The 13,227-nt window shown below is 43.9% G+C and overlaps 1 protein-coding gene across 3 annotated transcripts in view; it reads left to right on the top strand.

The window, feature by feature from the left end:
* The window catches only part of LOC117364611 (probable carboxypeptidase X1), a 110,949-nt gene that overhangs the window by 16,938 nt on the left and 80,784 nt on the right, over nucleotides 1-13,227 (top strand). For all 3 annotated transcript variants that reach the window (XM_033954010.1, XM_033954001.1, XM_033953991.1), the window contains exons 3-4: nucleotides 8,411-8,520; nucleotides 10,083-10,222. In XM_033954010.1, the coding sequence (XP_033809901.1) occupies nucleotides 8,411-8,520; nucleotides 10,083-10,222 (250 nt within the window). The remainder of the gene's footprint in view (nucleotides 1-8,410; nucleotides 8,521-10,082; nucleotides 10,223-13,227) is intronic.

Genomic DNA, 13,227 nt, shown 5'->3' with positions numbered 1-13,227 from the left:
TGCCAGGAATGTTACAGAGATACAGGGGAAGGAAAGTGGCATGGATGAGCGGCAGTTGGGGGAGGGGAAGGGGTAGGAGCTGGGGCAGAGAGTACAGGTGCCTGTGCCCTCACCAAGATGGCGCACGGGGTGAAACGCACCCCCCCCCCTTTACTAAGCCACTGACTGTACCTAAATATTAGACACCTGCAAGCATGAGGACTATTGAAGTGGTGCATATTCAGGTACAGTAGGTATTTCCCTGTCTCTGGAGGGCTCGCCATTTAAAGTAACAGAGTTGCAGTGGAACATGAACCTGGATGCCTTGGATTAAAGTACACTGTAGTGACCACTTGACTGCCCCTCTGCTCCGCAGGGACCTCTGTGTGGCCATTTTTATACAAATGCTGCCAGACAGATGTCCTTGTCCCTGGGGGGGGTGTTGTATTTTTAATTTTGATGTTTTACTTTGGAAAATAGCTCTTCATTTTGTTCTTTCTCCCTTATTTTCAAATAAACCTCTTTTCTGTTCGTATATGGCTGTGAGTTAGGCTTTTTTTATGTTGTGAGTAGGACATTCCAATTCTGACTTAGACATTCATTTCTGACATTCATTCAAAAATAACCCTCTATATTTGCTACTGTTATACTTGCATTTATGTACTGATATATATTTTCCTGGAAATAGTTACTCTAAGAAATGACAGTGGAACTCGATGTGGGTCCCTTTGCTGAGAATGCCTGCATCAGGAATAATAATAACATCTGGAAAGTCTCAATAATGGGCTTAGAGTCCCCCAGTTATCACCTCAGTAAGGGTACAGGTTCCATGTATATCTGCTACTTTTCACTACTGCCAAAACAATATCAGATGTACAAGGAATCTGTACCCTTATTGAGGCAACTATGGAGACACTCTAAGCTCATTGTTGAGACCTTCTAGATCAGTGTGTGCTGTGTGCTGCGATGAGATTCCGTGTGTGCCATGGGATGCCGGCGAGGAGGAGAGGCACCGGCGCTGGCTGTGACTGCTTACAGGACGTGCCTTTCACGGCGAGAGGAACATCCTGTAGGCAGTCAGCCAGCGCCAGCACCTCTGCCCCTTGCCAGCACCTCTCCTCCTCCAGCACCCCTCACCGGTGTAATTATTGCAGGCTCAGGGCCCCGTCTAGAGGGCCTCCGCGCATGTGTTGATGTCAGTGTGATGACATCACACCTGTGCATGCCAATTATCGCAAAGTCCATTCGTTTCTGGGTGCCCTCTAGCCACGGCCCTTGGTTTAATGTGCAAAGGCTTTTAAAAGTTTATGGAGCACTCTTCTAGAAGTTATGACACCTGATGTAAGCAATCTCACCGAAGCATGAGCCCATGCCAAGTCCATCCATCATACCAAGCCTTATGGTGTGCGCAGACAAATACGCACTTGGTCAAATGTACGCAGGTCTATAACACGTAAGACAATTGCATGCAAGACAAACGCGCTTGGACAAATGCGCACAGGTCTACAACACGCAAGACAATTGCACGCAAAACAAACGTGCTCAGACAAACACACCCAGACCTATGCGTGCTCACAGAACAAAAAGATTGTTCTCGATGTAACTTTTTTACATTATCTTTTCCCAAGCTCCTAGTGCAACCTTTGATATCCTCCTATGCGCATTAACGTTTTGCGCGAATGTCATGCTCATCGTTCAAGCGCATACCAGTGAGGTATATGCATTTAAGTTACGCTGTTCGCACGGACATTTCAGCTTGCACCTACACATTTGTCATTCACGCGCATAACAGCGAGGTATACTTATGTGCATTTATGTTACGCGCTATCACCTCACATTTTTTCATGCGCGTGATTTTCTGTGCTAAGTTGTCATGCACACAATTGTGTTGTGCACATTTGATCATGCGCGCTATTGTCTTGTATGCAATTGACCTGCGTGCTATTGTATTGTGCGCAATTGTCTGAGCGTGATTGTCTGCGTGTAATTGCATTTGACCAGCCACTATAATTTTAAAGCCTGTTGGCCTGTATATAGCAAAACAGTTTTTCCTTAATCTTTGGAAATCCTGTTTTTTTGTTGCTTTAGGAAGACCAAGGGTCCACCCCTACTCTTTTTTTTGCTGCCTTGGAATTGTTACCTACATGTGGGCTGCTTATTGAAATCAAGTGTGTTGAGAGTATGGATTAAAGTGCCAGCCAGCCTTCTAGTTTTTACTAGTCCTAGCCCTGACCTAATATCCTTTAAGTAGCCAACCTTGATGCTCACTTGTTAACCAAGAGTTAACAGTGTTTCTAAAACATTGTACAGAAGCAATAGAGATAAAATCTAAAGGACAAAAGTTTCATTCCGTCTCATAATGGACTTTCTCAGTATCACTGACATCAAGCGGGTTAAACTGATTCCAAATTCTTACTTAGCAATATCAGGATCCTGAGATCCATGTACTGAAATTTTGCACTTGTTCAGATGATACTTTAGATTGAAAATCATTTGCAAATTCTTGTGGTGAGGTATACCATTTTTACCTCTAAATTTTGAGCCCTCCAGAAAGGCGGCATATCAAATCCATGACCTTTAACCTTACTGTATCTAAAAATTAAAAGGATTAAGGAAGGGGGATGAATCATTTGGACAGAGAAAGGAGAGGGGAGAAGAGGGAGGCCACCCCAAGAGCTGCAGGACCTGCTGCAGGAGTTGGGACAGACAGTCCTGGGAGGTGTCAGGTCATAGGATCCCAGTCTATGCAGAAGAATGCAAAGGGTGTTGAACAGTTGCAAACATCAGGTCTTAGGGCTAGATTCACCAAGCAAACCGATCGTGTACCGATCGGTTTGCAACCCCTTTGCGATCCGATTTTCCTCTGACCTGATTCACTAACCTCTGTCCCGATCATCCTCCGATCCGCGCATGCAAATGAGGGGGAACGGCATTGAAATGATGGCAGGCAGCAATTCACAAACAAAAACCCCGCAACACCGACTGGGCTGGCCGATCACAAACAAGCGACTGCTGGAGACCAGTCGTTCACTGCTTTCCGACTGCCATCTCCTGCTCTGCCTGCTGTCTACACTGACTTTCCAACTCCCTGCCCCGACTCTCTGCCGCAATCTTCTCCTGTTGCCCTGCTCTGCCCCGAATCTCCTCTCCTGCTCCTTGCCCCGACTCTGCCTTTTTCTCCTGCCGCCCTGCTCTGCCCCGAATCTCCTGATCGGCTCTCTGCCCCTGACTTTCCTGCTCTGTGCCCTAAGCGCTGCCCTGGTCTTCCCCCACAGTTCGAGCCCGTGGTTTTAACCTGCGGGTTTAAAGAGTGTTAAAACCACAGGCTCGCTGGGCTAGTAAAAGTTTTTTATAACTGTCGCGGCTCTTAAACGCATGCTCAGACCATCTACATATGGTCTGCACATGCGTCGGGATCGCTACAGAGCAATCCCGGCGATCAGTTGGGGGCATGATTCAGATCGCCCTCATTTGCATGAGGGCAATTTGTGAATCAACCCCCCCAGACATGGATCGGATCCCTCACGGATCGGATCCAATCCATGCCCTTAGTGAATCCAGCCCTTAGTGTTGTTGTAAGATTTTGTGGATTATCTGTTTTTAAAGGCCATAAAGGAATTTATTATTCTTCTGTCTTGCCAATTAGGGTGCAAAAAGCACTGTAGGATCTTCGCCTTCATTAATATCCTGGATTTATAGCAGTGCTAGAGCTGGATGAAGAGCAATCTAAGAACATCTGTTTCAATTGCACCATAATCCACAGTAGAAGAAAATGAGACAGACTGAGTGGCATGGATCAGAAAAGGAAAATTAATGAAAGAAACAGAAAGAATATGGGGAAACCGGACAGCTCAGTGACAGTGCTGCCCATTGTCATGCAGGAAATCTGGTTTTGATTCCTAAGTCTAGCTTCTGCTCCTTGAACTTTGTTGTTGCTGGAGACCGCATGCACAGCCCCTGTGGGGAGGAAGTATCTGTCATCCTGCAATGTCAGACACAGGATGCAGGGGAACCAGGCTTAAGACAGAGAAAGCTCTGGATGGATGGACTAGGGAGAGAGTTAAGAAAGGAAAAAAAAAAAAACCCTGGGACCCTACCAATGAAGGCTCCTTGCACTGAAGTCCCAGAAGAGGCAAGTTTCAACTGAGGTGAAACCCTGAAAGTACAAGAAAAAAATGCCTGAAATGTAACTCAGGTCAAAAATTTTATCAATTTACAATGCCACAAATATCTGTGCGGTGTACTCCAAAAGAATAACATTTTGCAGTGCCTTTCTTCTGCTTTCACTTATTGTATACCAGGACACACTGGAAGTAAAAGCCAAAGAAGTGCTCTGGGCCACTGCAGCCCAGCAAAAAAGCGAAGCTCAGGCTGCACTTAGGGTTACCATATGGCTCCAGAAAAAGGAGGACAGATTGAGACATCCGGGTTTTACTTCCATTGAAAGCAGTGGAAGTAAAACTTGGATGTCTCAATCTATCCTCCTTTTTCTGGAGCCATTAGGTAGATGCTGGGGATTATGCTGCTGCTCATTTTACCACTGGGCTTTCTGCCTTCATTCCCTTGAAGCTTCCAGCCATGAGTTATGCTGCTTCTTTGGTGGGTCATTTATGGCTGGCAGGGGAAAAAAAGGTGCCAGTACTACATACGGGTGCAAACTAGATGGGAAAAGCCTTGATATTTTGAAGCAAAGCAGTCTAGATTAGAACATATAGAGGTCAATATTTAAATGCCAGTCAATACTATTCACATGCCCATAGGAGCACTTACATTGCATATGTGTGCAAATAGCAATTTCATATGAGATCCACACCATCCAGAGTATGCTCTCTCATCATAGGTCTTCTTGTACAGCAATTGCACCTTCTGTGCGGAACTCTGTTTCTTTTTACATTCGCTTGGAATTATCCTTCACTGAACTTAAAAGTCATTTAAAGACTTTCTTTATTGAATAAGCAAGCGAGAAGAGAGTGTGGTATAGTGATTAGAGCTATAACCTCAGCACCCTGAGATTGTAGGTTCAATTCCTGCGCTGCTCCCTGTGACTTAATCCTCCACTGCCCCAGGTACATTACATAGATAGGGAAAATGCTTGAAGTACCTGTATATAAACCGCTTTGAGTGTGGTTCTAAAACTTCAAAAAGGCAGCATACAAGTCCCAATCCCTGTGCAGGGCAGGATTGACCAAGTAGGCAGATGCCAGGGGCCCGATGAAGGAGGGCATCAACATTGTTTTTTCCAAACGGCGATGGGCCCCTCCATCATTGATTGGCAATGCGGGCCCCTCCCCCATTGACGGAAAGTAAGACAAACAAGCAACACGGGTAGGCAATGGGAACTGTAATTGTGTAAGCAGTGCTGCTTGCCCAAAGCTTCCCTCTGACGCAGCTTACTGTTTCCGCCTGGGCGCATGGTGGGGTGGGGCGGGGCAGGGGGCCCAGTGTACTTGTGTGCCTAGGGGCCCTCGACGAATTAATCCTGCCCTGTCCCTGTGTATATCCTCTCAGTTTTTAATTTAACAGTTTTCTCTATCTCTGACACTCTCTTGTAATTGACTTGGAGGTCTGATACTAACCAGACTCTGTTGTCTTTATATTTATCTTATCCTTTTGTTTCACTCCTTGTTTATATCATCTTAATACAGTACATTCTTGTGTCATTGATTTTATACTCCCTAGTTACCTTTAATTATTTTTTTCATCGTGATTATTTTACTACTTTAAAACCTTTAGGGTTCGATATTCAAAGTGATTTAAACAGCTCCCGGCAGGCAGTTACGAGTGCTGGTTATAGAATGCTATCATGTATGCTTCTAAAAACCTCTATTTAGGCCAGCCATTGTCTAAATTTAACCTGTCCTGGGGGATCGCCAGCCAGTTGGGTTTTGAGGATCTCCCTAGTGAATATGCATGAGACGGATTTGCACCTGTCACTTCCACTATATGCAAATCTCTCTCATGCATATTCATTAGGGAGATCCTGAAAACCTGGCTGGAGGTTCCCAAGGACAAGTTTGAGAACCACTGCCTTACTCTATAACAGTAATTGCATAAGCAATTCCATTATAGAATTTGCACTTAGCACACATTTTCCTGCTGCCTAACTTTAGGAAGTCTCTATAGAATTACCCTTATAGGGTGCAATTCTATAACAGGGCACCTTCATTTAGGCACGTCTATGACCACACAGAAGGAGTCTATTCTATAATGGAACCTGGTTGCCTAACTTGTGTTATAAAATAGTTGTATCCCGGTATCAGCACACCTAAATGTATTCTATAAGGAACTCGAGTAAGTGGAAGCATTGTTTATGTCTCAGCCACACTCCACTCCTGTGTACAGCCCCCCTTACAAATACAATCTGGACTAGATTCAGTCAACGGGGCCCAAATCTGAGGGCTCCTTTTATCAAGCCACGCTAGCGGGGGTTAATGCGCGTGACTTTTCATCATGCGCTAACACCCCCTCCCCCCCCCCCGCTGGCCAAAAACTACCGCCTGCTCAAGAGGAGGCAGTAGTGGCTAGAGCGGCTGGCGGTCTAACGCGCACTATTACACGCGTTAAACCGCTAGCACGGCTTGATAAAAGGAGCCCTGAGTGCTGAGAAAATGCATATTGAGTACTATTCTATATAGGGCACTCTGAGTTGGGAGCTGTTTATAGTACTGGGATTCGCGCCCAAAGTTGGTTGCAAGGAATTACACCAATTAAAACCAGGGGCAAATCCTATTGCATAAATTAAATGCAAATTCCCCGAATTCTATGATACTGCATGCATCTTTAGTGAATACCCCTGACTTGCCTAGGCCACACCCCCTTTTCTATTACACGCTAAAAAATTTACATGTGCGTCTTTATAGAATAGCACGTGTGCAAGATGTGTACACAAATCCAAATTGCGGCCAGTTAATGCCAATAATTAATCGTTAGAATCCAATTATTGACATTTATTAGCTCGTTACTTGATTAAATTGTGCATGCATATTCGGCGCTGTATAGAGAATCTGGGAGTCTATGTAAGTTTTTAAGTAGGCATTTGCCGAACAGCACATAGAAAGAATATTGGCATTTATGTGAGTTTGTGTCTTTATGCTGCACATTTAAGTGCATAAAACACATGCATAAATGTCAGGATCTGCTTTCTAGAGCTGCCCTTTTTGTAATGGCTAAAGACTGCTGCTAAATGAATTTTGGGTTGCTGCCCTAACTCTGTCCCGCCACTAAACACATAGGGCTAGATTCCGCGAATGATGCTCAAATTTAGACTCTGGGAAAAACCGGCGCTCAGCAGAATTATATAAAGGGCACTCTGGGAGGAAATGGGGCATTTCAGTGTGACGCCCCCTCCATTTTATTTATTCACCAAGGCATATCTGTGCATCAGCTACAAAAAACAAGTTTCGAGTTTATTTCGTATTTGATAAAGTCGCATTTTTCAAAGATTACAAAGCGATGAGCAATAAATAATTTTCAAATAAGGGAGACATACAATATAGGGATGGACAGACATGCACTTCGTAGGGAAGTCAGGGAAGAACTACAATTTGATATAGAAAGAGAACAAATAAGGATAAAACAATAGGAGTTCTGTTATATTCGATCAGCACTTGCCTACTTCAGTTAGGAGTAGTAACTCGGTTTAAAAGACTAATTAATTAAAAACGCCTCTATACAAAAAATTTTTTAGTTTTGATTTAAATTTTTCGAGGTTCTTTTCTTCTCTTACCTGAGCAGGTAGTAGGTTCCACGTTTGAGGCCCGGTAACAGAGAAGAGTGTAGTACGTCTTGTGTTTATGATTCGTAGAGATGGAACTGAGCGTGTGTCTTGTGCATAAGTGCTAACATTCTCTCCAACTGGTGTCTAACTTTAGGTGACTAGTTATTGAATGAGGGGGATAGTGGTAAAGCAGAAAAATAGAGAAGTATAACAGAGATGTTTCTGCTCCATGAGGGCATTTTATTAAAGCACCAGGGGCTGATGTGCAACACCAAAAAAGGTTTGCCCCTTTTTTTCAGTCCGGTTCTTCAATGGTCTTTTTTGTTCAGTCCTGCTAAGATCAAGCAAGATATTTGAGGTCAGTTTCCAACCCCTGCTTTCTGGGCTCCAATTACTGCTGACACTACATTCAGAGCTGCTGGTAGGAGTCCAAGTGTGACAGCCAAGTACAGCTCTTACAGAATCAACCAAGATCACTTGAAGGCATTGGGAGGAGAGATAAACACAGCTGCAACAAACACTCGGCCAAAGAGGTCTCTGCAGTGTCAATACGTGGCCAATGCAGGGAAGGGAGGGCAGGAAAATCAGTGGAAGCCCTGCATGATGGCTTCCCGACGAAAGGTAGCTGTGCTTAGGAGGAGTGCAAAAGCCATACAAAAAAATATGTACATTTTTACTTTTTTTACTTTCACCTTGCTTTTTTATTTTTTAAAGAATGCCCTCCACTGGGTTTGGAGTCTCTGAGAGTGACTGATTACCAGCTACGAGCCTCTAGCACTAAACGCTATGGACTGGGTGCCCACCGAGGACGCCTCAACATACAGGTATGAAAACCATGTGCAAAGAGAAATCTATTCAAATGGATCAGGTGGGGGAAGGGGGGGACCCAGAGGAACCTAAGGACATGAAGCGTACCCTGGTAGGAAAAGAAGAAATGAATAGAAACTTTATTTGGGGGAGGGCACAATTATGGAGATAAATTATATGGGGACAGAAGAGAAAGGGGCAGCTGAAGGAGAGGGAAGGGGAAACAGAGAAGATCCTGAGGATCTACTTGGAGCGTAATGAGAGAGGGCAGGTGGAGAGGAAAGTGGGAGGGTCAGGGTGAGAGAGGTGGACAAAAAACAGGGGACAAACATATGGAGAAAAGTTGGGCAAATGGAGAGAAATCAGGGGTAGGGGAGAGGGAGAGAAAGTAGGAGAAAGAAGACAAAACAAGAAGTAGGGGGGGGAGAAACAGGAACATGATGATTTGTTACTTCATCTGTGTCCCCTTTTTAAAGTCTTAGTACTCTATATTGGTGTTATGCTTGAAATTCAACTGAATTTCTTTTACAATTTATTGGCAGATTGGAAAAAAAAACTAGGGTATTGGTCAATTTCTTAAGCTATAGGACTATCCTTCGGGCTAAATCTCGTTATAACGGAATCAAGGGACCTAGAAAAACAGTCCGTTATATCCAGAGTCCGTTATATCCAGAGTTGCATTTTTTTAAAAACTTTATTTAGGTCAACTGAAACAACGTACAATCAATGAACAACAGTTACTGCAAAAGCATATCAGCAACATCAATAACAAAACTCAGCAAAACATTGGTATGGCACGAAATGATTGCAAAACCAGAACACTAAAAGATGTTCTAAAGCATTATGTCGCACTGTCCTGGAAAGAAAAATAATGTGTCATTTTCTTCTGGGCTGCATTTTGATACTATATCACTGGCACGCCACACGCCTTGTAGGTGGAGCCTGCATATCCGTTATAGCCGAACAAAACTACAGCTAAAAGTGGCTCTGGGGACCAAACTGTTGTCCGTTACATCTGAAAGTCCATTATATGTGAGTCCGCTATATGTCATGATTTTCTGCATGTTTATAAAGGCGTACGGCCGGGACCAGCAGACTCTCATCCACTATAGTCGAGGTTCTGTTATAAGCGAGTCCGTTATAACGAGATTATACTGTATATGCCTCTCCATGTCTGCAATTCACTCATAAATTCAAGAGGGCCTTGGATAGGCATGTGGGATCTCTCAGAGAAAGGGATAATGGTTGGGCAGACTAGATGGGCCATTTGGCCTTTATCTGCCATCATGTTTCTATGTTTCTACAAAGGTTTAAAAAAAAAAAAATAAATAAAGATTACCTGAAGGGACTAGGATATTTTAACATCAATGTAGCCCCACTCAGCTTTAACAAACCTTCTGTCTTTGGACCTGATTCTATAGACTGAGAACTGAGGTGAGCCACAGTGGCTTCGGCCCTTGATGTTACTGAAAATAGGAGGCAGATTTGTCACTAAGCTCTCAGCTTTCACCTACTAAAACTGCCTCTGAAAACCATTTGATTTCCTGAAGACTAACACTTGGTTTATTCTTTTTGCTAGTCTGGGATCTATGATGATGATTTCTTTGACGGTGGCTGGTGTGCTGGAGAGGAAGACAAAAACCAGTGGTTTGAAATTGATGCAAGAAGACTTACCAGATTCACAGGAGTTATCTTGCAGGGCAAGAATTCAATATGGACGTAAGTTCTACTGCTATGCATTTTGCGGAAAGGCGATAGACATGTGGATTCCTTTGAAGCATTGCTGTTGATGTCATCAGTGACACGGCAGAGGGAATCACCAGCAGAAGGCTGTGAACTGCAAAGCAGCCTTTTTAGAGTGCTGCGGCTGCCGACGAGTGCTGGAGGGAGGTTTGTCAGTCTTCTCACGGTTGGAGGATCGACGGGGAGGGTCTGGGGTGATGACGCTGGGGGGGGGGGCCAGGGACGATGATGCTGGGGGGGTGGGCAATGACTCTGCTGTGAATCCAGCAAGGGTGAGGGAGATGCCCAAACGGCCCTAAAGCACCGCACCGGCGGACCCCCCTGACCATTTTGGGCCCTAGCCTTTAATCCGGCTCTGATGAAGCTGTTCTCACAAACTGCCGGCAACTGCCCCAAAGCTTTCCCTCTGCGGCAATCTGCCCTGTCTGAAACGGGAAGATGCAGCAGAGGGAAATCTTCGGGGCAGCCACCGGCAGCTTGTGAGAACAGCTGCTGTGTCGATGCCCTTCTGTGCAGGAAAATTTTGGCTACCGGCAGAGCCGCACTCAAGTGGCTAAAGAGCCGCATGTGGCTCGCGAGCTGCAGTTTGCTGACCACTGTACTATATTATACCATACGCCATGCTACAATCTCTCATGTCATGTTTGCCGCACAATGCTTGCCACTCCATGTTTTCCATGCTATGCTTCATCATGCACGCTTGCCTTACCATTTTTGCCAAGTCGTGTCATACTATATTAACCATGCTTTGTAATATTATGTTTGCCATGCTATGTTTTACCGAACTATACTTGTAATGCTATGTCTCACCATATCATGTTTAATCATATTATGTTTTACCATGCTTTGTTAGCTATGTTTTACCATGCTTTGTTAGCTATGTTTTACCATCTCCATCAATACTATGTCTGAGAATGCAGTACCGTGGTTGGAGCTGCAGCCTCAGCACCCTGAAGTTCTGAGTGCAGGCCCACACTGCTCCTTGTGACCCTGAGCAAGTCACCTGTTCCCCCATTGCTCCAGGTACATTAGACAGACTGTGGGCCCACCGAGACAGACAGGGAATATTGTTTGAATACTGAATAAATTCATGTAAACCATTCTGAGCTCTCCCTGGGAGAACAGTATAGAAAATTGAAAACATAAATAAATGCCATGACTGGCAAGTAAAAAAATAAGTTTTCTGCCAGCTCTGAATATTGACCCATGTGTTACTAAATCAAGTCACAGTCACAAATCCTAATGTTTATTGGAAATCAACATAGAAGATGGACATCTTTTCATAACTATCCAGCCTATGATCTTTGGCCTCAGTTCACTCAGAGAATAGTTAAGCTCTGGAACATATTGCCAGAGGTTGTGGTAAGAGCGGATAGCGTAGCTGGTTATAAGATAGGGTTGGACAAGTTCCTGGAGGAAAAGTCCATAGTCTGTTATTGACAAAGACATGGGGGAAGCCACTGCTTGCCCTGGATTGATAGTATGGAATATTGCTACTCCTTGGGTTTTGGCCAGGTAATAGTGACCTGGATTGGCCACCGTGAGAACGGGATACTGGGCTTGATGGACCATTGGTCTGACCCAGTAAGGCTATTCTTATGTTCTTATATCCCTTTGTTGCCTTTCTGTTTGCCCTTTATTAGACAAAATCCCAGGTTCCAGGAGAGTAACACTAGAAACTGCTCCACCCAACTTCAGGCAAACACTGATCCCACTAAGAGTAAGCAGCTCCAGCTGGAGGTGCTTCTGTGTGTTTCCGCTTCCAATGACCAGTGTCATGTGCTCACTTTCTCAAGAGCAGACTCCAACCTCTACCAAGGTGCTTTACCAGAGGAGCCAAGGGACTATGGTATCCTACTGTGGGAGTGTTTGAGTTTGACTAATAGAATTAATCAGACTCTTACAAAAACAGCTTATCCAGTTTGCCCGTATGCAAGTTAACCAAAAAACATAAAAGTTCCATCTCCATGGGCACCAGGACTGCTGTACTCCCGATATAATCTGCTGATACAGTACTCCATTCACTTCAACACAATGGTCTTTTGTGCATCTGTTCCAATAATATGTTCTCAGTATTACTTCAACAGGCATACATGTAAATGTCATTAGAAATAAACTAAAATGTTTTTATTTCTGGCACCCGCGGGGTGAAAATATTATGAGTAAAGTAGACGTACGAAGGTGTCCTGAAAAGTTCTCAACCCAACCAAGAAGAGAATAACTTAGATGTGGTTCAATCAATGACCTGAAACAAAGACAAAACATAGAATCTCATTTCTTCAAATTGGCACTTAATGAAATAAGATACTCTTTTCAGCTACAGTGGCAAAATAACGCTCAGAATTTAGGAAGTTGGTCGGTTGGGCTGAGATCTTTCAGCACCCCTTTGTTTAGATCACTAAAGCTTCCAAAATGCTTCAGGATATTTATCTGTATTGAAATCGTAATAGAATGTTCACGTTTAGTTGAGCCCCTTTTAAACTATTTTAGGTCCCAGATGCTAGGATTATCCCTTGAAATACAATGAATGCCAGCTGTCATATTAAATTCTAATTGCATTATGGTCAGTCATAAAATCAAAGTGCTATTTCATGTTTAACAATAAAGGAATGTCTGTCCCCTCCTCACAGGATCCCGCTGATCTTGCATCTGGCCTGCAGAAACCTCTTTCAGAGCTGTAGGATTTTTGTTGTTGTTGCTACTGTCTATCTCTTCTTACCTAGAACAAAATTAGATAGATATATTGAAAAGGTTGACTGGTGCTTTTCAGCAGCCTGAGTTACAAACTTAGGGTCCTTTTACTAAGCTGTGGTGAGCACGAAGGCGGGACATGCTTCGGCGTCCCTTGCATGCGCATGAGTTACCCACCCAAGCAGAGCTATGCTAATCAGGTAGATTTTTATGTACCCTTACCTATTGTTTTATTCCACTTTTTTATTTTAAACGAAAATTGTAACTTTTATTTTATTTTAATTTTTCCT

The sequence above is a fragment of the Geotrypetes seraphini genome, chromosome 1 (genome assembly GCF_902459505.1).
Source record: "Geotrypetes seraphini chromosome 1, aGeoSer1.1, whole genome shotgun sequence".
In the NCBI taxonomy this organism is placed as follows: Eukaryota; Metazoa; Chordata; class Amphibia; order Gymnophiona; family Dermophiidae; genus Geotrypetes; species Geotrypetes seraphini.
The sequence above is the reverse complement of the archived record's forward strand: the minus strand, read 5'-3'. Positions and strand labels throughout refer to the sequence as shown.